This window comes from Pelobates fuscus, chromosome 13 (assembly GCF_036172605.1).
Source record: "Pelobates fuscus isolate aPelFus1 chromosome 13, aPelFus1.pri, whole genome shotgun sequence".
In the NCBI taxonomy this organism is placed as follows: Eukaryota; Metazoa; Chordata; class Amphibia; order Anura; family Pelobatidae; genus Pelobates; species Pelobates fuscus.
In genome coordinates, this window is record NC_086329.1 from 81,626,114 (window position 1) to 81,653,858 (window position 27,745).

The 27,745-nt window shown below is 41.7% G+C and overlaps 2 protein-coding genes across 4 annotated transcripts in view; both read left to right on the forward strand.

Moving 5' to 3' along the window:
* LOC134583131 (intelectin-1-like) overlaps positions 1 to 27,745 on the forward strand; it is a 524,948-nt gene that overhangs the window by 218,940 nt on the left and 278,263 nt on the right. The window lies entirely within an intron of this gene.
* On the forward strand, positions 6,496 to 14,094 carry LOC134583093 (intelectin-1-like). Of its 3 annotated transcripts, none has more exons than XM_063439863.1 (7): positions 6,496 to 6,563; positions 7,096 to 7,237; positions 8,253 to 8,500; positions 11,224 to 11,382; positions 12,282 to 12,402; positions 12,507 to 12,610; positions 13,939 to 14,094. In XM_063439863.1, the coding sequence occupies exons 2-7, from the start codon at positions 7,102 to 7,104 to the stop codon at positions 14,089 to 14,091; spliced, it is 921 nt and encodes a 306-aa protein (XP_063295933.1). In that variant the 5' UTR covers positions 6,496 to 6,563; positions 7,096 to 7,101; the 3' UTR covers positions 14,092 to 14,094. The 3 variants fall into 3 exon arrangements, with proteins under 3 accessions (XP_063295933.1, XP_063295932.1, XP_063295931.1); XM_063439862.1 differs by lacking the exon at positions 6,496 to 6,563 and adding an exon at positions 6,594 to 6,667; XM_063439861.1 differs by lacking the exon at positions 6,496 to 6,563 and adding an exon at positions 6,681 to 6,771.

The following is a 27,745-nucleotide window of genomic DNA, read 5'->3' on the forward strand; positions in this document are numbered from 1 at the left end:
CGCGGAGAGACGAGAGACACTGGACCCGCGAGACGGACCAACCGGGCCCAGCAGCCAAAAACACCAGGGCCGGACTAGAAACCCCTCACAGCCCCTTCTGCAGGTACGCAGGTATGAGACCGGACCGGCATCCTTACCAAGCACTGCAGTGCTGCTCCATGCGCCAGCCTCAGACCCAGGCCCCGAACGGGCATAGGATGACTGGGCAGTACCATGACTTTGGAGGGCCAGCGCCGGGCTTTATGGACTCTAGCCTACCAGGAGGTTACAGGACTCACCCACCAAATAGCATTGGCAACAATACCCGGCAATCTATGGCTCCTGAATAGCATTGGCAACAATACCCGGCAATCTATGGCTCCTGAATAGCATTGGCAACAATACCCAGCAATCTATGGCTCCTGAATAGCAGTCGCAGAGATACAGCACCCACGGACTGGTGATCCTTAAGGTGCAGCTAAATCCACTTTGTCTATAGACAGTCATAAGAGTTAACCTTTCCACATCATATACATGTCGCAATGCATAGTCTCTGAGAGCGGTTGATCACGATTCATACTAGGATGTCTTCCATGTTTTAGTGCAAACTAGTCTAACTACTAATATAGTTGAAACATGCTACTTTTATTCATGCCAGACAACCATGCAGGCCAGACTAACAAACATGCCAGGGCCAATCATAGTTAACCACCTCAGATAGTAACATGGCTCCCTCTATATACAGAGAAAAAATGGCTCCCTCTATATACAGAGTAACATCGCTCCCTCTATATACAGTGTAACATGGCTCCCCTCTATATACAGAGTAACATGGCTCCCCTCTATATACAGTGTAAACATGGCTCCTCTCTATATACAGAGTAACATATCTCCCTCTATATACAGTGTAAACATGGCTCCTCTCTATATACAGAGTAACATGGCTCCCCTCTATATACCATGTAAACATGGCTCCCTCTATATACACAGTAACATGGCTCCCCTCTATATACAGTGTAAACATGGCTCCTCTCTCTATACAGAGTAACATGGCTTCCCTCTATATACGGTGTAAACATGGCTCCCTCTATATACAGAGTAACATGGCTCCCTCTATATACCATGTAAACATGGCTCCCTCTATATACAGAGTAACATGGCTCCCTCTATATACAGAGTAACATGGCTCCCCTCTATATACAGTGTAAACATGGCTCCTCTCTATATACAGAGTAACATGGCTCCCTATATATACAGTGTAAACATGGCTCCTCTCTATATACAGAGTAACATGGCTCCCCTCTATATACCGTGTAAAAATGGCTCCCTCTATATACAGAGTAACATGGCTCCCTTCTATATACAGAGTAACATGGCTCCCCTCTATATACAGTGTAAACATGGCTCCTCTCTATATACAGACTAACATGGCTCCCCTCTATATACCGTGTAAACATGGCTCCCTCTATATACAGAGTAACATGGCTCCCCTCTATATACAGAGTAACATGGCTCCCTCTATATACAGAGTAACATGGCTTCCCTCTATATACAGTTTAACATGGCTCCCCTCTATATACCGTGTAAACATGGCTCCCTCTATATACAGAGTAACATGGATCCCTCTATATACAGAGTTACATGGCTCCCCTCTATATACAGTGTAAACATGGCTCCTCTCTATATACAGTGTAAACATGGCTCCTCTCTATATACAGAGTAACATATCTCCCTCTATATACAATGTAAACATGGCTCATCTCTACATACAGAGTAACATGGCTCCCCTCTATATACCATGTAAACATTGCTTCCTCTATATACACAGTAACATGACTCCCCTCTATATACAGTGTAAACATGGCTCCTCTCTCTATACAGAGTAACATGGCTTCCCTCTATATACTGTGTAAACATGGCTCCCTCTATATACAGAGTAACATGGCTCCCTCTATATACCATGTAAACATGGCTCCCTCTATATACAGAGTAACATGGCTCCCTCTATATACAGAGTAACATGGCTCCCCTCTATATACAGTCTAACATGGCTCCCCTCTATATACAGAGTAACATGGCTCCCCTCTATATACAGTGTAAACATGGCTCCTCTCTATATACAGAGTAACATGGCTCCCCTCTATATACCGTGTAAACATGGCTCCCTCTATATACAGAGTAACATGGCTCCCCTCTATATACAGAGTAACATGGCTCCATCTATATACAGAGTAACATGGCTTCCCTCTATATACAGTGTAACATGGCTCCCCTCTATATACTGTGTAAACATGGCTCCCTCTATATACAGAGTAACATGGCTCCTGAGCTGCGGGTGGGGGCCCTATAAAAGAATAAGAACGCGAACACGCTATGTTCGCCAGGAACTATTCGCCAGCGAACCGTTCGGGACATCAGTACTGACTGCCTCAATGATTATCTTTGTTCGGTATTTACAGATGAAAATGAAGGAAATGTATAAATGAGTCATTTATTACACGTGAGTTTACAGAGGAAGAGGTTCTATTTCAACTGTCAAAAGTAAAGACAAATAAGTCAATGGGACCTGATGGAATACACCCAAAGCTATTAAAAGAGCTTAGTGTGTACTAGAAAAACCATTAACAGATTTATTTAACCAATCATTGTTAACAGGAGTAGTCCTAGAAGATTGGAAGTTAGCAAATGTTGTGCCCATTCACAAGAAAGGTAATAGGGAGGAGACGGGCAACTATAGGCCAGTAAGCCTTACTTCAGTAGTGGGGAAAGTGATGGAAACCAAGTTAAAGGATAGGATTGTTGAACATCTAAAAACACATGGATTTCAAGATCAGAGACAAGATGGGTTTACTTCAGGGAGATCATGCCAAACTAATCTTATTGATTTTTTTGATTGGGTAACTAAAATTATAGATCAGGGTGGTGCAGTAGACATTGCTTACCTAGATTTCAGTAAGGCTTTTGACACTGTTGCACATAGAAGGCTTATCAATAAACTGCAATCTTTGAGTTTGGATTCCAATATTGTTGAATGGGTAAGGCAGTGGCTAGGTGACATGCAACAGAGGGTTTTAGTCAATGGAGTATATTCGAAGCTTGGGCTTGTCTCCAGTGGGGTACCTCAGGGATCTGTACTTGGACCCATTCTCTTTAATATTTCTATTAGTGTTATTGCAGAAGGTCTTGATGGTAAGGTGTGTCTTTTTGCGGATGATACTAAGATATGTAACAGGGTTGATGTTCCAGGAGGGATAAGCCAAATGGCAAATGATTTAGGTAAACTAGAAAAATGGTCAGAGTTGTGGCAACTGACATTTCATGTGGATAAGTGCAAGATAATGCATTTTGGACGTAAAAACCCAAGGGCAGAGTACAGAATATTTGATAGAGTCCTAACCTCAACATCTGAGGAAAGGGATTTAGGGGTTATTATTTCTGAAGACTTAAAGGTAGGCAGACAATGTAATAGAGAATGCTAGCAGAATGCTTGGTCGTACAGGGAGAGGTATTAGCAGTAGAAAGAGGGAAGTGTTCATGGCATTGTACAGAACACTGGTGAGACCTCACTTGGAGTACTGTACACAGTACTGGAAACCATATCTTCAGAAGGATATTGATACTTTAGAGAGAGTTCAAAGAAGGGCTACTAAACTGGTTCATGGATTGCAGGATAAAACTTACCAGGAAAGGTTAAAGGATCTTAACATGTATAGCTTGGAGGAAAGACGAGACAGGGGGGATATGATAGAAACATTTAAATATATAAAGGGAATCAACACAGTAATGGAGGAGACTATATTTAAAAGAAGAAAAACTACCACAACAAGAGGACATAGTCTTAAATTAGAGGGACAAATAATATCAAGAAGTATTACTTTACTGAGAGGGTAGTGGATGCATGGAATAGCCTTCCAGCTGAAGTGGTAGAGGTTAACACAGTAAAGGAGTTTAAGCATGCGTGGGATAGGCATAAGGCTATCCTAACTATAAGATAAAGCCAGGGACTAATGAAAGTATTTAGACAACTGGGCAGAGTAGATGTGCCGAATGGTTCTTATCTGCCGTCACATTCTATGTTTCTATGTTTCTATGTTTCTACTTATTTTCCATTATCAAGCTATTCATTATTTTCTTATATACACTTTGGTTTACTTTAACTTTTTAGCTTGCTATTTCCCTATTTGATATAGGTGTATTAGTATTTACACTTCTTCCTGTGGCAAGCAATAATCACTAGACTTTATGGACTACCACATGCTCGGTCAGATACCAGCTGGTAGAATTATATATGTTCGTTAATGTTACCTATTTCAGCCTGGGAACTTGTCCATTATATTTTATTTATAGTGGTCCAATATTTATAAATTTCTCCATTGATAAGTCATGTCTATGTGATTGTCTATACGTTGGATTATAACTATACCTATGTTTAATAGATTGTAATATTTTGTACACATTAATACTTATGAATAGAATTCCTATTTAGGACATGCAGACTCAAATTTTATAATTACTATTAAAAGTTAAATTTTTAGGGCACTCACCTTCTCTTTTCTACTAACTTCTTTAGTTTCAGGGTTAACCCCAATACAAGTACCCCTTAAGCTTCCTCTTTCTCGCATTACTTTTTCTTTTTTTTATATGTCCCAATATTTTGGGGGCTACCCCAATTAAAATAAAAATGTTTAAAAAACAGTGTTGGCTACCTCCTCCTCCTCCACCACCGCTTCCACCTACACTGCCACGGTCACCGCCTCCTCAACCTATGGGTCACTTAGTATAAACTATGTACATAATAGCAGAGGCTTGTGAAGGCCTTTTCTCCATGCATCAGGAGTTGAGCTCAGTTTGAACAATGAATGAGAATAACCTGCACTCCAACCCTCTCTCAAATGGATAATTCTGCTGATCCTCCTGACATTCATGCTTTAGATTTTGATTTATGTTCTTCCAAAGCTATAATCAAAAATTCCATCAAGTGCTATTTTATGGCTCAGCTGTATTTTTAATTTGTATGTTATTTTAATTGATTTCCCTATCCACATTTGTTTGCAGGGCACTTGTCCTACTCTTACCCCCATTTACTTCCTTTTGCAGCCCTCTAGCTCTTTCCAGGAATTTTTTAGAGGCATTTTTGTGGCCAAAAGTTCGGGTCCGCATTGACTTCAATGGGGTTTGGGTTCGGGGGAAAATTCTGGGTCAAGTTCGATCACGAACACGGACTTTTTTTTTTTCAAGTTCGGCCGAACCCGCCGGACCCGAACATCCAGGTGTCCGCTCAACTCTAATAATGAATCAAAAGTATTGGTTGAGACAGAACCCGAATTTACAAACGAATCATTCTTTGTCTAGTGTCCTCAAGAAATTGTGGTTCTGAATCACCCTGGTGCTAATTTATTTATGATTACGGTATCTCTCTGAGTCACATGGTGCAATGTATCTAAAGCACTGACACAGCAAACTGCTACTGTTAACCTCTAAAGAGCAACAATGTATCTGAGGAGGTTGTAACACAAAGAGATAACCTCAATTATGTAGCGCTATGAGAAGTCCTTTTTTTTATACTCTTATGGAGGACGTGAAAAGTGCTGCCCTTGATGACTTTGAAAATCACTGTTTTGGCATGGCAGCACTTTTCACACTGCACATCAGTTTGCTAAAAGTTTGTATTCTCCCATTCATTTAAAAACACTTCATACTGCTGTGCAGGGTTTGAAAAGTGCTGCCCTTGATTTTTAAAACCGTTGTAGTATTGGGCAGCAATTGACAGCTGTTTAAAGGATTTTATTGTCCCCTTTCTTTAAAAATTGGAGAACATAGAAACATTGAGACACAGACATGAATATGTAATAGTTCTTTTTTGTTTCATTCAAAAGGGTTACACCCAGTTATAAACATGTTTATTATTTTGACAATCTTTATTTAGGATTTTTATATTTTACACAGAGCGAATAGATATACAGTATAATGCAGTATTGGAAGAGTAAATGAGTTTGAGATACATGGGTTTTTGTTAGCATAGACAAACAATCAACATTAGGCAACTAGGTCTTTATCCTCAACATATTAGGAGTTATCAAGCAGCTGTATAAAGTTGACAGCAAGTACCGTTGATGTTGGGGAAAACAGGTCCGGTGTTTCTACTTTTGTATATATGTCGCCCAGACCAGTTATGCCTCTCTTACTCATCAACCTTGAGACCATTTGTGGCTATCGTAAGAGTTGCCGTGTTTCCATGTCAGAGTACTAGCCCGAATGAAGAGTTGGGGATTGGAGGGGGGGTTATGGGAGAGGGAAGTTAACAGAGAAGGAGAAAGATGAAGAAGAAGAATGAAACAAGGAAGAGGAGAAAGAGCAAGAAAAAAAAAGGGGAGGGGGTTATAAACATGTTTATTCACGGTTGATAGATTGAGTTCCACTTCCCTATAAGATAATAAAGAAAAACATTTCCAAGGTATGTTGACTGACTGGTTTAGGAAGTGTATCCCACTATAAAGAGGAGTCAAGAGCCTGCATTAACACCGGATTCTGTTTAAGAATTGGGTGGCATTGGACTCACACTCTGCTTTAACACCAGATCCAGTGTAAGTATTGGGTGGCATTGGACTCACACTCTGCTTTAACACCAGATCCTGTGTAAGTATTGGGTGGCATTGGACTCACACTCTGCTTTAACACCAGATCCTGTGTAAGTATTGGGTGGCATTGGGCTCACACTCTGCTTTAACACCAGATCCTGTGTAAGTATTGGGTGGCATTGGGCTCACACTCTGCTTTAACACCAGATCCTGTGTAAGAATTGGGTGGCATTGGTATCACACTCTGCTTTAAGACCAGACTCTATGTAAGAATTGGGTGGTATGGGGCTCACACTCTACTTTAACACCAGACCCTGTGTAAGAATTGAGTGGCATTGGGCTCATACTTTGGGTAGAATTCTATTTGCAGTCATTCCTATGATGAAATGTTTAGTACAATTATCATTTTAAATGCATGCATGGTATTTGCATAATGTGTTTAGTATTTAGTATGAATACAAAATATTGTAATTAGTAATATGGAATTATGTGATCTGTTTAAGAATGTTTCTATGATCTGTTATTTGTTTCACTCTAGCCAAAGATGTTGCAGTACAGTCTGTTAGTGCTGGCCCTTGTATTTACCAGTGGTCATGCTGGCAATGACTCCCCCACTGGAAGCTTTGAGAGGTGGTACAGAAGCTGCAAGGACATCAAGAGAATAGATAGATCTGCAACAGGTGAGTCCAAGATTCCAATAGCCAAGTTGGCGTTCGTGCAGTCTGGCTATACGGGCAGTGGAAATGGTGATGGAGATTAACACAGAGTTGTCTTGAGACACATATAAAATCAGGAATTAATAGCACTTAGAAAAATGTATTATTGGAAACAAATATATAATATGCTGTTAGAATATAGATTTATTCAATCATAGATGTGCTGTTTCAGTCATACTTATTCCATTAAGCACAATTCTCCATCCTGCAGTTTGCAATAATTAAAGTCACCAGCAGAGGTCTCATTGCTCTTAGAATGTATTTGTGCTAAATATCACATATTTCTTCTAACTAGTTAACAGTTCCATTTTTGATGTTAGTACTGGCATCAAAAATAGAAAGAGCTAGTCCTGGACAGACATAAAGTTGAAAGCAAAAATGTCCGTTACCTTGTTTCCTTGTTTACCCTGACTTACACCAACATGTTTTCTCCAGGAGAAAAAGTAAAGGCACAGGCAGGACACAAGTAGTAAGATAAAGCACCCGAAGAGCATTGGCAAGACCTCTGTTGGTGACTGCAATTATGATAACGTTTATTTTGCTTAAGAAATAGGTGTGACTGAAATAGTACATCTATGAGACTGACTTGAATTTATATATATATTTGTGGTCGGTAACATCCAAGCCGTGAAAAACCTTGAGATTGGAGCAAGTCGGTGTGGGTGTGCCGAAACTGACGTAAGGGTAGGCCTGTAATAAAGAGGGCAAAAAGGAATGCAGAAAAAACACACTTTATTGCTTAACAGTTATAATACAAGATTCTTGAATGCTTTCCTCATTTCTTTCTCTGGATGTGGCATGTACCTATGGTATACTGTGGATTTCCAACGTCCAAATGCTCTACCATGGTATGAATTGAACAGTCATGTTTATGTCTTCTGTTTTGCTCCATCTTATATGAGGCCCTATTAAGTCCCTATTGGTCATTATAGCGACCTCTGTTTACTAGATTAAATTGATTATCTTGTCATTATCACAGATGGAATTTATACTCTGACAACCAAAAATGGAATGCAGTATCAGACCTTCTGTGACATGACCACCAATGGAGGAGGGTGGACATTGGTGGCCAGTATCCATGAAAACAATATATATGGAAAGTGCACAGCAGGAGATCGCTGGTCCAGTCAGCAGGGAAATGCCATTAACTACCCTGAGGGAGATGCCAACTGGGCAAACTATGCCGTGTTCGGGGATGCTTTAGGAGCAACCAGTGATGACTACAAGGTACTAAACACTATATGAGTGGTTTTGTGATAAGCAGTTTAGCAATAATGAAAATGAATAGTCACATCTAATAGGGTTTTAATCATGGTATTGTTATCTTAAAGGACCACTATAGTACCAGGAAATCAAACTAGTTTTCCTGGCACTATAAGGTCTTTAGCCCCCCCACCCTCATGGCCCCCTCCCGCTTGGCTGAAGGGGTTAGAGCTGGGCTCGGCGCTGGGGAACTCTCCTCCTCTTGCCGAGAACTCTCCTCCTCCTGCCGATGTCAGTGACGAATGCGTGCGCATTCAAACTGCCTCCTATGGACGTCCAGCATCTTCTCACTGTGATTTTTACAGTGAGAAGCGTGGAAGCGCCTCTAGCAGCTGTCAGTGAGACAGCCACTAGAGGCTGGATTAACCCTCAGTGAAACATAGCCGTTTCGTTTTCAGCTGCAGGGTTAAAACTAGAGGGACCTGGTACCCAGTACACTTCATTCAGCTGAAGTGGTCTGGGTGCCTATAGTGGTCCTTTAACCCCTTAAGGACCAAACTTCTGGAATAAAAGGGAATCATGACATGTCACACATGTCATGTGTCCTTAAGGGGTTAAGGTTTGAATTTAGAATGCAAAGCTTTGGTCTTTGGGCACATTATCTGATCACAGATTTGATATATAGATCACCGCTGCAGTGTCATTGCTCAATTCTGCTGTTTAGTACTTAAAGCACTTTGTTTACATAGCTCTGGTCAACTCCCTTGGCTGTGACTCACACAGCCTCCATGAAAATGGTTTAATTTTTACAGCACAGTGTGTTCACTATAGCAGTTTAAATCTCCTGTTATGTAAATCTAATTGTAATTACATACAGCACGGTGCTACAGGCTCAATCTGGCAATTAACAGTTCAGGAAGAACACATGGCTCTATGTACAATTAGGGGCATTTACAAATTAGACCTTTTTTTTTTAGAAAATGTGTAGGGGTGTTTTGTTAATCACAGCCATGGAAGACGTGGCTATGTCTGCTCACATACAGTGATTTAACTCTTACATGTTTTAGTGCTTGGAGAGTCATTTTACTCTTGAGACACTTGTCCACATATATGTTTTTAATCTAACCTTAAAATGCATATCTTCTAAAAACAAAAACAAAAAATAATTTGAATTTGAGAAAAGTAATGAATGCTAATACATGAAAAGGGTGTTTCAGTCCTAATTAGGCAAGTCTCATAGAATATGCTAAGACAGCACTAGTTAAAACATTACTTTTATTCATAAATATTCTTATAAATTGTAGAATACCGGGAAATCCTAATGGATACAAAAAGAGGACATTCTATTACCATTACATAATCAGTGTGAAATAGTATGTAGTAATGCTGTAGTTCCCAACCTTTTTTCAATTGTGTACCCATTGTAGAGCATTTCCATAAATTGTACCCTTCATATTATCCAAATATTTGTAATTAATATAGTTGCTCTTATTTCAAATTTATAAATGTTATCTCTGCCCCATCTCCCCCTTTTCTCTGGCTTAGGCTCCCCAGCTTCTCCACAGCCCCTCCGTGCTTCCCCTCTTCCCCAGACTCTCTATGATTCCCCTCTGCCCCAGACTCTCCTTTGCCCCAGGCTCCTCGTATGTCTCTGGTGCTTACCCATGCTCACCCTGCTTCTCCCTTTCCCCAGGGTTCCCCTAGCTTCTCCAGGCTCCCCCTGTTTCTCCTCTGCCCCAGGTATATTTCTACACATACAAACACTGACACACATGCAGGTCCACAGACACACAGATACAAACACTGACACACATACAGATACACTGACACTCATACAGATACACTGACACACATACAGATACACTGACAAACAGATACAAACACTGTCACAAATACAGAGACCCACATTGACACACATACAAATGCACAGGTAACAAGATACACACACACACAAAACACACATACCGGTCAAAATTTTAGACGTGCTTATGTTTCCTACCTTTAGGATATAGAAGGGTGGCTTCTGTTGGCTGGTGATGTTGGGAGTTAGGGGCTTGCACAGCCGATTTGCCCCTTCCCCTCTGCCTTCTCCTCTCTGTGTCTTCCACACGGTGCTCTGTGCTAGCCGAGAGCAGGTGACCAGCTCTCACTTCCTCCCAGCGGGGACCCAGTTGAGCTATCAAAGCTCTGCAGCGCACAACTGGGACCCTCATGGCACATGTCCATCAGGTGGCCCTAAACTGTGAACCGCCATTAAAGATTTTTTTGTGTATACCCCTGTGAGAACTGGTTCGTACCCCCAGAGGTATGCATACCATAGGTTGAGAATCACTGTAAGACAAAATAATTCTGACATTAGAAAAGTAATAAATAAATGCGTAGCAAAAGCTATTAGCTGGCGAACCACAATGAGAGGAAGGAGGAAAAGCAGGAGTCCCTATTAGTTTTTTTTGTTTTAATTTAGTGTGCATACTGATACATGATTCTTTGTATAGCATATTGTTATAAGATTTATGTACACTTGATATACATTACCAGATAGAGTTTTTTAATCTAATCGTGGTTTAATTGATTTCGATGCAGTATTATATGGGGTATTTTCATATCCAAGGGTCTCCAGGGCTTGCCATTTTTACATATTTAGATGTGATAGATTATTCTGTAACGTTTTATCCTGTATCTGTCATACTGCGAGTTAGTTGCAGAATAAAGGTACACTGATTTAATGAAATAACTCCTATTTCCAGAATCAGGGATATTACGACATTTCCGCCAAGGATTTGGGTTTGTGGCATGTGCCTAACCTGACCCCACTTTCTCAATGGAGGAACGCTGCTCTGCTGAGATATCGCACAGAAACTGGTTTCTTCACCTCAGAAGGAGGAAATCTTCTCAACTTGTACAAGGTACAGTATTTCTCCGAAATCCAGTAGGGATATGACCAATGTTTACATCCAGTTACATGTCTAACATGTATTAAAAGATCAACATATTAACTTTGTAAAACAAGTGCTGGATATCAGGCTTGAGCAGATAAGATATATAATTTCACAAAAGGCACAGACTTTTAGGGCTATTTACTAATAGAAGAATTGCCAGAAATGTAAACTAAATTTAAAGTGAATTGGAAAGAATCTCCAAGTATCCAAGTAAGCTATGCTTCTATCTCAGCTATTTTGGTCTAAAATTTGAAAATTCACTTTGAATTCCTGACAATTCCCACATTAGTAAATAGCCCTGTTTTAATGCCAGCCTTATTTCCTTAAATATCATTCAATGCATAGCATGCAATTTCCAACTGGTGCTCAAGTCATTCATGATATGACAGGACTTAACAGATAAATGTGCAATGCGTTCATCATTTAATGACAAGGTTGTTGACCAAAGTGTAAATTGACAGAAATTCAAAGTGAATATGAATGTTTGGGAGAAAATAGCCAAAATAAAAACATAACAACTTTTCCATTGTGACTGTTTTGGCCTAAAAAAAATGAGAATTGTGAGACTTCAGGAAAGGATATTTCACCTACTGAATCAGGAAGGTTTATAGGATTTAGCAGTTTGTTGATCCCGAAGGAGCCTGATCCTGAAGGAGAGCTCTGATAGCATTTACAGACTCAAAAATATCTATTCTTCTTTCATTTCTGGTGCACAATTGAAAATTGTGATTGGATGAAACACAGTGGTTGTTCTTCAACCTATATGTAAATGTTGCTTTATTTCTCATCTAGAGATAAGAAAGTTAACACTTATGTAGATGTATTTTCTATTCTGTTTACCTGCCTTTTTATCTCTTTGTCCTTAGAAATATCCAGTGAGGTATAATGCTGGGGCATGCCTGATCAACAATGGACCTGCTGTGCCAATTGTGTACGATTACGGAAATGCTGAAAAGACAGCCAATTACTACTCTCCAAATGGGAGAGGTAAGTATAGATAGAGAGAGAGAGAGAGAGAGAGAGAGATTTAGACAGTAAATGAAAATTACCAGGTCTGCTTACACAATGTCCTCATATGTCCCATTCTACAGCTGAGTTCACTGCAGGCTTTGTCCAGTTTCGAGTTTTTAACAATGAAAGAGCATCACAGGCTCTGTGTCCAGGAATGAAGGTGACGGGATGCAACACAGAACATGTACGTATGGCCAGTCTCTGCCTCTTGTAAAGCATTTACACTAGTAATGTGTGTTTGAAGCTGTCACATGCACAAATAGTACAGGTCAGAACTTGGGTAGGACATATCCCAAGCTGTCACAGCCTATCCTAATTTGGAAGCCATGATTGAGAGGCTCTCACATTACATTCTCTGTGAGCCAGGAATAGTATTGCTGCTATTAGTAAGGGTTAATAAGTGGGTAGCTGTTTCGAAAAATTCCCCTCAATGTGTCATTAAAGGTTTTGTCTAAAGCAACAAGGTGAATTGATAGTGTGGGAATCACCTAAGAGGTTTTGCCTTGACGTGACAGGTGAGCTTACACAATAATGGACATTGGATTGTCTCTAAAAAACCTCCAGTTATTTAAATGTGCATAGGGATTTGGGATAGCGAACACAAGTAACTTTTATTTGGTTCTTATTGTATGTATTGGAGCTGATGTGTACTATAGTCATTGCTGCCGCCCAGGAGTAGTAGGAGTTTGAGTGAAGGCCTTAATTTTGTATAATAGTATTATTGCTGCTGAGCAACCAAAGACAGAAGTGCGCTCTGTGCAGCAGGCAGAATTACTGATAGTTATATTCTGCCGCCTGCTGCCTGTCTATGAATGCAGAACGTCAAGAGGCTTCACAAAACGTTACATCAAGGACATTATGGAACCGCCCTCATTCTCTCATGGTATAAAGTAAGAAAAGGAAAGGATAATACAATTATGAATTGTGGATAAGCTTGTGTGATGTGTATTAGTGTCTGTATATGTCTGTGTTAGTGATAGTGTGTGTGTATGAACACTCATGTCCATCCGTGTGCTAGACTCCTATGTGCATGTACATTTGTGTGCTTGGCTGTCTGTGTGTGTGTTCATATGTATGTTTTTGTTGCTAAATAGGTTAGATGTGAGAAACAAACTATTCATGGACTCTGTATGTGTGAGTTAAATAAAATGTGTGAATGCTTCTTTGTGTTTGTAACTAGTTATGTAAGCAGGGCTGCCATCAGGATGGTAAGTCACTACTCCAGTGAGGGGCCAGCTTGAGGAAGAAATCCATCTAGAGCACTTTCATGCTATGTGGGCAATTGAAGAGATATTTCTATTTTCTCACCTTGACCACATTACCAGAGTCCCCACAGAGCTGACACATTATTACGTTTATGTTCCCTGTCAAGTTCATTAGAAAGCAATTGAGTTGGAAACACTGCTCTGGGATATAAAATTACTCATAATGTTAGTCCATTGCGAAATATGCCATTTTCCCTGCCATACCACCTATAAGCATGTTCTCAGTCTGCAATCTTATTTCTTGTAGCACTGTATCGGAGGAGGTGGCTTCTTCCCAGAGGGGAACCCCGTCCAATGTGGAGATTTTGCTTCCTATGACTGGAACGGGTATGGGACACACCTAGGATCGAGTGCCAGCAAGGAGATAACGGAGGCAGCTGTCCTACTCTTTTATCGCTAATTGAAATAAAGGACTACTCTTGACTGCTTTCCCTTTACACTACAGAACTTCTTGGATTTGATCCCGACTTAAAATACGGTTTCTGATTAATGGACCTTCTCTTTAAGGTCAACTGCAGGTTTCTACGTAGCTGAAGAAGCTTAATCTTTAATTTTGTCATATATGATTTCTTTTATACATTTTCTTGCTGCAATTATACTTCTATACTGGAAAATAAAGCAGAGAAAGTATACTTACTGTATAATGTGTGCTGAGATTTCTTCTCATTTGCCTCCCATAAAAATGAAAGGTAAAGGCGTTTACGTGAAACGTTTATTCCATACACATGATCATTTAATTGATCTTCCAATATATGAATAGGACATTCAAAGCATAGCATCTACACATAAATGTTTCCTACCAAATTCATGGTATTTAGCTCACGATAGGAAAAATAACTGTACTAACCAGTTATATAAAGTCTTGAAAATATAATTCAAACAATTTGAACTTGATGGTAGAATGGATCCAACATGTTTACTAGAGAACCCTTGTAAAAAAACGTTATTTATAAATCATCATTTAAAGTCACAAGTGCTCGTTGCATAAATAAAACATAACAGCATAAAATCTTCACAAGAATATCTGATTCAATCCAAGTATACATGTTTATGTTTACTGTAAAGGAACAGTAGTCATACTCTGCAAACTCCCCGACTCTGAAACTGATACACCAAAAAGACACTCCAGTAATGTCTTGGAGCTTGACCCCTATTTGTACCAGAAAAATGATAACTACCTAGTTCCAGAGCAAAAGTTCTGTATGTAGGTGTTAGCTGGAAGATAACAAAAGATGAAGTTATATATGCTCTTTAGTGAGACACTAGTCACCACGTGTATAAGTGGTCAGAAAAAGAATCCAAAGCCAATTGGCTACACCTCTAGCTACTCAGATTTATTGATTGTATATAAAAAGGATATATATTCCTCCGATTATCCTAATCTCAGACTTTATTGTGTGATGTCTATATCAGGGGATGGATTTTCTTAAATCAAACTGAGTAGTTGTCTAGGATACAGGGAGCAGATGGCTAATATCAGTGACTCTATGGAACAGTGCTATAGAACTAGTAGAAGGTTGTGTGTAAATACAAGCAGTTGCAATCTCTCTTCTCCTAATTATTGTTAATGGAATTCAGTATAGGAATCCCTTATTAAATGGAGCAAATGAGCCAGATGGCTGTTAAGACTCAGCTTCTGTATAGTCACAGTATTCCAATATTTTAACAAAAAGGAGAGAACATAGAAAAGATACTTACAGGTGATACTCGAAAAATTAGAATATAGTGGAAAAGTTAATTTATTTCAGTAATGCAACGTAAAAGGGGAAACTAATATATGAGATAGACACATTACATGCAAAGCAAGATAGTTCAAGCCGTGATTTGTCATAAGTGCGATGATTATGGCTTACAGCTCATCAAAACCCCAAATCCACAATCTCAGTAAATTAGAATATTACATGCAATCAATAAAACAAGGAGTGTGCATAGAACAATATCGGACCTCTGAAAATTAAAGATTATGCTAGCTTTAGTGTACTAATAATCTTAATTTTAATAATGACAGGACAGCATATCTCTCTTTACTAACTCCAAACAGCAGCAAAGAAACACATAGAAAAAAGAACCAATCACAGGAGAGTAGGATGTACATAAGGCAGCGTGACCTCATCATTTCCTCTTTCAGAAAGCGACAACAAGCAGAAGTAAATATATAGCGAGCAATAAAACCAATAATAGCTCCAAGGTCCCTCGTGCGAAGGAGCAAACTTCCAAAGAATTCATTACGAACAACGATATGGAGTTTAGGGTTGAGTCAAATCCGAAGGATAAAATTCCTGATAGTTTCACGTGAACTGCCAATTGTCTTCATAGACGAGTCGTACTGAAAAGAGAATGTGCGACAGGTTTAGACCTAGTCATGAACATGTAACTCCAATTAACGTACCATACATAACATCCCATTGGATAAAATAGTAACTATAATCTGATAACTGAGTAACTGTAATGTAAACTCTAATGAGGACTCCAGATTAATGGAATTACGAACATAAAGTATAAGCGCAAACGTGAGAGGCAAACCTACCTTAGCCCCTGATATATATAAAGCAAACAAATAGAAAGGGTGGGTAGGGAAGCAGGGGGGGAATATACTCGCCTCCTGTCATTTTTAAAATTACGATTATTAGCACACTAAAGCTAGCATAATCTTCAATTTCAAAACATGACAGGAGGCTTCGTGTTTTGCATTTTTAATGCTGAGAAAAGAATATAGAACTAAATAAGAGACCTAAGGTGTGTCGAGAGACCCAGCATTTCGGCATTGTGAGGAGGTCTTCCCCATTGAACGCCCGCACATACGCTATTTAACGGGAAACTATTCTAGACCAAGTCTGACAGTCGGTCGGCAGGATGTCTAGTCCCGTAGAGGGTAAGGAGAACAACCTCCCCAACCCATAAGCTCATTTAAAGGATAATACACCTACCCCCTTCTTTCAAAAATAAGTTTTTTTTGGCTATGGGCAATGTTCAGCCTGCAGAAATCCGAAAAGTACTAAAAGACACATTACAGAATGTTATGACCCAAAGGGGGAAAAGAAATACAAAATACGTCAAATGATCACATGCTTCTCCAAAAGGGTAATATATATACTAAAATGTTCATGCAACCTCTTTTATGTAGGTAGAACTAAACGTTCTCTACAAGTAAGAATAAATGAACACATACGAAACATAAAAAAGGCTATGATAAACATAGTGTTTCAGAACATTTTAATTTAGTACACAATAAAGATCCTCAATTTTTAGATTTTATGGCAATTCAAAAGGTTACATTAAACTGGCGAGGGGAAGATGAAATAAGAAAATTAGGGAACATTTAAACTAAATGGATTTTCAATCTAAACACTCTAGCCCCTTTAGGATTAAATGCAGATTTCGAATGATGTCACTTCCAATAATTCAGTGTGGAAATATATATTTTTTTTAAAAATACACTTATCACCAACTATCTCTTACTTCACTTTGTTAAACACCAATGGGTTATCTATATATGTGTTATCACATGTCCCATATTTATAAACTAGTATGAAGTTATATAGATATATTTATTTACTCATTTATATATATTGGAAATTCAATGAATTCAAATATATTACGTTTTTACTAAATAATCTGTATATATATATAATATTACAATAAGAAATTAATAGGTGCAAAATTTTAAATATACTTTAAACATCAAGACTAAGTAATTATATGTATTTATGTACTTTTTTACTTTTTTTCTTCATTCCTAATTTCAATACTGCTATGAGCCTAAAAAGGCAAATATGGACATCACATCACTACTTTTGTAGACTATATTGCCCATAAGGATCCGGACGCACACCGGATGTTACGCATGACGCGCAATGGATTATGGACCTTGTAGTGCTATGGTGGAATTTCGGTAAAAATAAATTTAGTAGGCCTAGATTACCACGTGGCATGTGTACGTGCATATGCTGACGTATCGATCAGTTGGTTGCACGAGGCAAGATACTGTTATGGTACTTTTTGAAAGTAAACCAAAATGTTCAAATGTCTATCTGTTCCTGTCCAAATCAATAAAATTAAATTGCGTATATACGCTGAAGTAATTAAGTCTGACACACAAGGTTCAGGTTAAAATAACTTCGAGAAAGTTTATTGGCAAGTGAAGAAAAAGCGGGCGCGCAGGCCCTTTTAAGAGGCATTTTGCGTCATCATTGATTATTAGAATATCAGCAAATAAACATCATCAATTGGATTAATTGTTAAGTGTCGGGGTTAGTGTCTTACCTATTGGTTCAAAGAATTAAGAGGTTAGTCTCGTGCCCACCCACCAGAGGTGGGATTATTCTGGACACGGGTGGGGATAAGGGGGTCCTAAGCGTCATTTTACACGGTCAATGATATCAGGCTTCATGTCCAGGTGCAAGGTCTCTTATGAATAGAACATTTCATTACTACTGTGTTCTGTGGCCTTCAAACTATACTATCTTACAAATTCTAAGGAGTAGCCAGCAAGTCTTAAGGAGTAACCAGCACCTCCTGGTATTTGTCCTTGTAGGAAAACACAGTCTTTGTCTACTGTACTATTTGGGTTGGGAAGTTCAGTCACGTAATGTAATTTTAAAATGAACAAGTTAAGTCATGAGGACAAAATGGAGGATTGAAAGAGTCAGGTTAGGGGGACAAAATGGAGGAGGAAGTCACAGTATAAAGTTAAAATGGAGTTAGTACAATAATTCAATACAAGTACAATAGTAATTTTTAATAATCCCACATCAGTCCCCCCTATGAAATGTTAGATTCTAAGAGATAAAAAACTTTATTATGTTAGTATCAGAAGACGTGTTAACCCAAAGGCACAGAAACCCCGTGGCCGCTAGCTAGGTGTTAATGCAAAGTGCAAGTCTGTCCCTAGAGCTGACCCTAATAGGCTAACTCATCCATCAGTATGGCTCTCGAACACTTCACACCCATGGGTGTCCCATGGCAGCTAACCCACCACTTCTCCGCACGGGGCCTTTACCATTCACTGACAGATGCTGTCCCTAAGCTAGTCCCTTCCTAGAATTCCTGCACTTTATCAACAAAAGGGAATGTTTGCAGCGGCAGACAGGGTGAATTGATGTCTTGGGATTCTTGGTCATCAACTTCGAGATGGGTGAAAGTGGGTGCCGTTTGGTCAACAGTCTTCATGAGGGATTTTCTCAGACATGGGAGGACACAACAAAAGAGAAGAGCAAAAATAAAAAGAAAAATTAGTATAGCCATACCAATCTGCATTAAAGCCTTTTGCCATCCTGTCATCCAACCAAACCATCTTTCCCAGGGATCTTTTATCCCAGAATTCCTTTTTAACTCTTCAGACAGGTCATTTAATTTTTCTATGGCTAATGTAACTTTACCATTAGGGCCTGTGTTTTCTGGGATATATGTACAACATGTCATGGTGTCGGGCAAAATTTTACAAACCCCTCCTTTTTCGGCTAAGATCATATCTAGGGCCATTCTATTCTGAAAAGTCATTTGGGATGTGGCCTGCAGCTGTTCGGCCAACCCCTGGAGGGCGTCTCTGGTGTAATTAACAAAACGCTGTTGGTTGTAATAAATATAATTTATCCAGTTTAAATTCTTGTTTGCGGTAACTATGGTAAAAATTGATTCAAATCCTGCAGCAACCTCATCTCTTGCTTTAAACTCGTTGGGTACCCCCCTAGGCACCCCAATGGCATCAATGTAAATGTGAGGGTCAAAACTTCCTTTTACTGGGGCTTCACGTTTAACCTTAGTGTGGCTGGGCTCATGGGTGTTGAGGTGTGTGTCAGAGATGATGTGTATAGGCATAATGGCCTTAGTCAAAGTACACTCCCCCCACCACTCTGTGTCCATTCTGGATCTTAACTGTAAATCCCCACACAACCAGTAAATATCTCCTAATGACCTAGTGTGATGCTGCAGTAAACGTACAGGAACAGTTCGATATGTAGCACAATATCCTTCGGGAAAGTTACCCACAAATTTACCAATCCCATCGTCCATGGCATAGCAAGTGTAATTACCTTTATATATTGTAATACCATCTGGGGGTTTGACATCCTGGGTTAGGAGAGGATACTCCTTTGTCCATGCAATACATATGGACCTGTTAAAATTATAGTGATAGGCAAAAAGGCTTAAAACACATTCTTCTATATCTACTGGTAGGATTAAAGGCACGGTACCCAGGTGAGGCCGGGCACCGCCACACACATAACATGCAGTTCTATTATGCTTATTAGCATTGTATTTCATCCATTCTAACCATAGATTTACATCATTAAAACCTGTTTCAGCGGCCATGGTATCTTCAAAAGTGGGGTTAGCAATGGCCATCATGTCTTGAAAGGTCTGGATATGAGGTTTTAATGGGTTAGGGACCATATGGGTGGCCCCTTGCCACTCAGAAGAGTTGCACATATCTTTAAGGTAGAAATGCCCTAACTTTTTATAGGAACCCTTTTTCCAATACATTCCCATCACATACTGGTCCGCATCTGTTGGGCTTGGATGCTCAATGTTAAGGATTAATTTAATTGGTGTACTCCCCCCAGGCTTTCTCAAAGTCATTCTCTGGAGGAGGGATCTACCATGATCATCTACTTTAGCTACGGCACTTTTTGGTTTGTAACCCCAGGCAGGCCCGGCATTCCATCCCGCCGCCCCCCAATGGTCACAATTGTGCCCCCATTGCTTGTCAACTACACAGACATATGGGTCTTTCGAATGAGGGATATCTCTATAGATGCTCTGGATTTGTGGTGTGGGAAATGGGCATTCTACAATATCACAGTAATCAAAGGTATAAGTAGCCACCTGGGTGCACGATGAATTATACCAGAAGGTGTACCCACTAATATCTTTGGTAATGACTACTTGCTGGGCCTTTATAAGGCTAATTAGGGAGAAGGTGTACCAGAGATACATGTTTGTGCGGTATTCGCTTCCTCTGGGGCAGGAGATTTCTTGCAGTGGGAAGCGTGGATCCAATTTGGCCTACCGGCCAGTTTGACGGAGGTTGCGGTAATCAGAAGAACTTGGAATGGACCGTCAAATCTTGGTTCCAGGGTATTTTTCCGCACAAACTTCTTGACCAGGACCCAATCTCCAGGAAGTAGGTTATGAGAACCTGTATCCAATTCGGGATCTGGAATTGAAGAGAAAACTTGGGCATGTATTTTGTTTAGGACACTTGCAAGTTCAGTTACATAGTCTACTAAAACATCTGATTGGAGTTGCAACTGCTGCGGATAATAACAACCTAGCCTGGGTGCTGTCCCAAATAGAACCTCATATGGGGACAGTGAATGCTTCCCTCTAGGTGTGTGCCTAACACTAAATAAAGCTATTGGTAGGCTTTCTGGCCAGGGCATCTTTGTTTCTTGTGACATTTTCAACATTCTGGTTTTTAGAGTGCCATTCATGCGCTCCACTTTACCACTACTTTGTGGGTGGTAAGGGGTATGGAAGGCTAGAGTCACCCCTAGGGCAGTCCAAATTTCTTTAGTCACAGTTGCTGTAAAGGCTGGGCCTTGATCACTCTCAATGACTTCTGGGAGTCCGAATCTACATACAATATCTGTAAGTAGGCGTCTTGCGGTTGTTTTTGCAGTGATATTGGCCACTGGGTAGGCTTCTGGCCAGCCTGAGAACATGTCCACTATTACTAGTGCATATTCATGGGGCCCACTCTTGGGCATTTGGATGTGGTCAATTTGAATCCGCTGGAAGGGGTACATGGGCTTTGCCAGGTGTTTCGCAGGTACTTTAACTGGTCTTCCTGGATTGCATTTTGCACAAATGACACAGGCCTTGCAGAAGCTATTGATCAATGTTGTGATTCCAGGTGCTTCATAATACTTCTGTATGAGGGCGGCCATCAATTCTTTTGACAGGTGTGCAGGCCCATGTGCCCATTGGACAACTGCTGGATACAAATTTCTGGGAAGACAAAATTTGAAGTTGTTGTAATATATTCCGTCCTTTTGGACAGCTCCTTTCTTTTTCCATTTCTGGATTTCTTCAGGGGTGACTGCAGCTTGCTGTTCTTGTAAAATTCGCAAATCAGTAGGAAGAGTTTGCAGAGCAAAAATAGGGACTTCTTCTTCTTCTTGTCCGGACACTTCTTCATCCACTTCCTGCAGATCCCTGGCCGCTAGCTTAGCAGCCTGATCAGCTAAATGGTTGCCCTTTGCTTCATCTGTATCCAATTTCCCATGGGCCTTGACTTTCAAAACGGCCACTTCTTCGGGAAGTAGGAGGGCATCCATTAGCTCCTTGATTGCAGTGCTGTGTTTGACTGGTGTACCGGCGGTGGTAAGAAATCCTCGTGTCTTCCAAATTAGGCCGAAGTCATGTGCCACACCCAGAGCATATCTTGAATCTGTATAGATGTTGGCACGTTTTCCTTCGGAAATTTTGCATGCTGAAGTCAGAGCCTGTAATTCAGCTTCTTGCGCAGACATTGCTGGCGGTAAGGATGATGATTTGATGACTTCGTCTGTTGTGGTTACGGCATATCCTGTGTGATATGTTCCTCCTTCATCGGCATATCTTGATCCATCCACAAACAGGGTAAAATCCGGATCTGGTAATGGATTCTCATGCACAGTTGGTAAGTGCACTGTTTCCATTTTCATCTGTTCAAAACAGTCATGAGGTGTTTCTGGGTCATAATCATTCTTTATGACCAGGTCTTGAAATTCCTTTTCCAGGAAATGGCGTGGCCATGCTTCCAGAAGGTCAGTTGTTGGGTATTTGGCAATACCATTTTCCTGTAGCTGTTCTTCATTCATGGTGGCCCATAGTTTTGCCATGGGCCCAAGATCATTCCATGACCTTGTCTTCAACTTGGTAACAGGAATATGTGGGATAGCAGTATCCCAATGGCGGTAGAGGTAGTTAAGTTGTTGAGGTAGCTGGACCAAGACCATGCTATTACCTTCAGAGTCACAATAAAAGTCTTGTGCAGTGAGCTTTACATCGGTCCAGTGGTAAAGCTCATCTTCATAGCAAGGTTCGGGAGTAATGTTTGGCTTGTACCACATGGTACAGAAGGCGTAATCCGGACCTTCACAAAGAGGTGTCTCATCTTTATAAAATGACAAATGTGGATGCATGACTTTCTTGATACATCCACAGAGCAGGTAGATGTAGGTTTCATCTGTGATAAATCCATAATAGATACCCCCCTCAGGGAGTGGAAGAAGAGTGGACGGATTAAGCACTTGACATCTTTGGATGGAAATGTTGTCAGGCAAAAGAAGATGACACTGTAGGCGCAGGTGTCTGGCTGGAGACACGTGCTTGAGCTGGACTTGGTTGATGATAGCAGAAATGTCATGAGGGGCCAAAACAACCAGAGGGTGGCCAAGGACCAGGTCCGAGGTTCTTTCAATGAGCTCTCTTGCGGCAAAAACAGCCCTGAGACAGGAAGGAGTCCCTCTGGCCACAATGTCTAGTTGACATGAGAAATATCCAATAGGCCTCTGGCGGCCTCTTAAGTCATTTGTTTGGGTGAGAACTCCTGTTGCGTGGCCTTGTCTTTCAGAGACAAATAATTTGAAGGGTTTGGAGTAGTCAGGTAGGCCCAAGGCAGGAGCAGAAGCAATGGCACGTTTTAAAGCACCGAAATTGTCCAGAGCTTCATTGGTCAGACAGAACGGGTCAGACTTAAGAGCATCATACAGAGGTTGCATAAGCAGAGAGGCTTCTGGGATCCATGCTCTGCAGTAGGAAATGAGGCCTAGGAAGGCATGAAGAGACTTTGAAGTCCTTGGAGGTGGAATGTCCAGAACAGCTCGTACCCGGTCCCGAGTAAGATGTCTGGTACCTTGAGATAGGCAATGTCCAAGGAAGATCACTGAAGATTGGCAAAATTGCAACTTGGTGAGTGAAGCTTTGCATCCTTGTTCTGCCAAATAGGAAAGAAGACTAATTGAACACCTTTCAGTAGTGGGTATATCATCTCCACAGAGCAGTAAATCATCCACATACTGGAGCAAGACAACTTCTGGGTGCTCAGCTTGCCATGGGTCAAGGATGGTACCCATGGCCTTTGCAAATTGACTTGGAGAATTTTGTGCTCCTTGGGGCATGACAGTCCAGGTATACTGTTGCATCTCATGAGTGAAAGCAAACAGGTATTGACAGGATGGGTCCAGTGGGACACTGAAAAAGGCATTGGCCAGGTCAATAACTGTGAAGAATTTTGCAGATGGTGGGACTCCAGAGAGCAGAGTATGGGGATTTGGTACAAGAGGGGTGTCCAGGACGGTAGCTTCATTGACAGCACGGAGATCCTGAACCATCCTGTACTTCTCTGGCTCACCCTTTGGAGTTTTCTTTTTCACAGGAAATAACGGGGTGTTGCATTCAGATTTACATTTTACCAGGGCACTCTTCTCCAAGAGTGCCTTGATGTGGATAGAAATGGCAGCAGACTGTGCTGGTTTTAAGGGATATTGTGGTTTTCTTGGTAGCTTAGCTCCTGGAATGAGCTTCACCACCACAGGGGGAACATTTAGGTGACCTATGTCCTCTGGGCCTGAGGACCATAACTTGGCGGGCACCTGTGTTTTTAATTCCTCTGGGAAATTAGACCTTAATTCTGCTGCTTCCTCACGGGGCTTTTCTAAATGCAGCATCAGAGGCAAGGAGCACAGGGCTGAGGTGTCTGATACAGATAGAGGTGTAAACATTTCTACCTGCCCATCCGGGGTAAAGGTGATGGATGCTTGCAGGCGTGAGAGAACATCAGCACCTAACAGGTTAATTGGGCATGTGGAGGATACTACAAAGCGAGCGAGCAGGCTAGAACCAACTCGTAGTGGAGTTGTTAGAGGGCTATGTCTCGGCTGGCCATCCACTCCAACACAAGAGACATCAATATTCGACAGAAAAGATGGGTCTGGCAGGTCTTGTTCTCGCAGAACACTACGGGCTGCACCTGTGTCAACAAGGAATGTGGTAGGGTGGCCTTCAATGGGCAAAGTCACTGTGGCAAGTGGCCCCCCCTTATCCCCTGTAGACACTGCCATAACAGGGGTCACAGACACAGGCTTGCCAATTTCCTATTCATCGGGTTCCTCAACTATTGGAACCCCTTTTTCGGCCTTAGTGGCCGGGGCGGGCCTGGATGGCTTTCTTGGCTCTCTTTTGGGTTCCGGGCAATCATTTTTAAAATGACCTTTAGCTTTGCAATTAAAACAGAAACCATCCTCTGGTCTGGTGCCTCTGGAAACAGGGGTACTGCGTGATACCATAAGAGGAGCAGAGCTTGGCCTCCTGGGGGTCTGGGTAGATTCTAGGCCCCTAGCAACTAAAAGCAGAGTATCCAGGGGAACAACCTTATATTCAGGGCGTGCAGCAATAATTCCCTTGCGTATAGAGTCTTTAACACCTTGGACGAACGCACCTGACAGCATTTGTGAATGAATTTTGTCTGTAAGATCAAATCCTAAATCTGTAAACATTTGATACAGTCTTGCATGGAACCTTTCTACTGATTCTCCTTTGTCTTGAATAACATCAGTGAGGCCAGCAGCCTGATCTGCAAGTTTGTCCTTAGCCCATTCTCTTAATTGGGTGCAAAAGGTTACCCCGGAGGGGTAATCAACATCACTGGAAAGCAGATCTGTACTGAGGTGACGGGCCATGCTTGGCCAATAGGCATCCCCTGCTTTAATAGCACAAATGCTGAGTAGATCACGCCATGCGGCGGAATAAGTCTTTTGAATTTGAACTATCCCTCGGTAAAAAGGCATAGGCTGTTTTTCTGGGTCGGGGAGCGATTTCATTAATGCGCTAGCTTGAGTGGGGTTAAAGGCAACATATTTAGGAGGGGTCCGTTCACCCCGGCCCTTGTGTCCAAAGGGATCATCGATGGAACGATGAGTTGAGGCTCCTGCAGCGGCTCCTGCAGCCTCCGACGAGTCCTGGGATGAACTATCCTCATCTCTCTCATCTAATTCTATGATCTGAGCTTTCTTTCGTGCAGGGCCCGGGTAAGGTGACAGGACCGGAGGATGAGCGGGGGTCCCAGATGCGGGGGTGGCTAGCGAGTCATAACCGGGGGATAGGTAGTCACCGGGAATTACCGGCATCAGGGCTGTACTGGGGGCCGCCATATTAGTGGCCGGAAAGGGTATTGTATTAGGGTTAAGGGAAGAAGTGGCGGCCATGTTGGATGTGGGCACATCCGGAGCAGACTGTGTCGGACTGGGCATGACCGGGACCTGGGGAGTGGCTTGGGGAAGGGGTAGTGGATATCCGGGATAGGGCAGAGTCATGGGATACGGGAAGGGGTAGGGCCAGGCTGGGGAGGGGAAGGAGGTGGGGTATTGGACTGGGGTGGAGATGGGAGGGGACGGAGTCGGGGCGAGGGTGGAAGAGGTGGTTAGTTGGGCGGATGAGGAGGGGAGGGGATCATGAACGGAGAGGGAGCGTAGGGAAGGAATGGCAGAGGAAATGTTAGGGAGAGGTACAGCAGGTAGCGTAGGGATGGATGAGGATGATGGGAATGTTAGGGACGGGGAGGGGGAAAAGAAAGATCCATCAGAATTCAGGACCGGGTAAACAGGGGAGGTGGCGGGATGGGTGTTAGGAGGATTGGGAGTGGGGAGCATAGTCAGCTGGCTATCACCCACTGCTGACTGAACCTTGGGGATAGACGTCCCCTGGGCGCCACTTTGGGGCGCTGGCTGAGGGTAGACCCCAGCAACACAATTCTGATGATACACAAACAATTTCACACCTTTGTGATTTATTTCTTCCTCAACCCAACCTTCTAGCTGAATAGCCTTCGCTACTCTGTACCATGCTTCAGCAGTCTTTAATAAACCATTATCTGTAAGCTTGCCTTTCATTTCTGCCAGTAACTTACGCCAACTTTCTGGTTGCAATCTTCCACCCGTTGGTACAGTAATTTTACATACTTTTGCAATCTTTTCAACACCTTTAACCATCTCTTCACCCTCTCTGTTTTCTACCAAATCACATGCTAACCAGCCCTTACTGGGCTTACCCAAATCCTGCCCCATAATCCCCCTACCCCTATACCAGCGTCCTAGATATAGAGAGAGAGAAGGAAAACGGAACAAGAACGTCTACAATGCTCGACTGCCACCCGAGAACCGTGGGACTTTCTCAGGTGCGTCTTCCCAAAACGTAGACTAGTCACTGAATCCGCCTACCCGGGGTGGTAGACGCGGATTGGAGCGAGGTGAGAAGTGTGTGACCAATCACTTCTCCTTTAAGAGGAATGGGAGTGGATAGTATAATAATATAGGAAGTACAGAAAAGATGAAAGGCAAGGAAAATCCTTAGAGACAGACACAGGAGTTCATGAGACTCCTATTAAACAAACAGGACAACAATACAGTTGAAATACAGTGCATGCATCACAATTCAAATGAAATCAACAGTAATTCCTTTCCTTTACTCATGTGCTTACTCCAAAGTCACCTCCCTCAATCCCGTAGTATCTTACTACCAACGGCCAAGGATAACAACTAACACCGGTCCGAAATCCATATGCCTCCCTCGTCACAGCAGCCCACTAATAGTGTCTGCGCTACCCTCACTCTTGTAGTGCCCCTATAAAGACCCACTTTATAAGTCCCACTACTCCGTGGTGATGAAGACAGCAATGCCTGCCCGAATTCACACACCACAAAATAAAAATTGGAATGGCTCCAGCTCAGCGCTCAAAGCTGGAGGGTACCACCACTCTGCAAGCAGAGTAACGTGCACAGAGAAGCTAGCTAGGCTATCAAAGTGACACAAGAAGGATCCCCAGGAAACTATGAGTCTACACAATCTCCACAGATCCAACACACCTCTTTTTCCCTACAGCCCCAGCCACGAGGCTCCTAAAAGAGTTAAACAGGAAAAGATGACCCCCAGGAACACATCCACAGGTCAACCCCCCTTTTTCCCTACAACCACAGCACCGTGGTTCCTAAAAGGGGTAAAACAGGCAACAGAAGACCAAGGCAAATCCCCTCAGGTCCACCCCCCTTTATCCCAAAAGAGGTAAAATACAA

Bases quoted from the DNA above. Each gene is read 5' to 3' on its own strand.
- LOC134583093 (XM_063439863.1), top strand. From the start codon at position 7,102: ATGTTGCAGTACAGTCTGTTAGTGCTGGCCCTTGTATTTACCAGTGGT. The intron at 7,238-8,252 runs GTGAGTCCAAGA...TCATTATCACAG, and splicing joins AATAGATAGATCTGCAACAG to ATGGAATTTATACTCTGACA. The intron at 12,611-13,938 runs GTACGTATGGCC...TATTTCTTGTAG, and splicing joins CGGGATGCAACACAGAACAT to CACTGTATCGGAGGAGGTGG.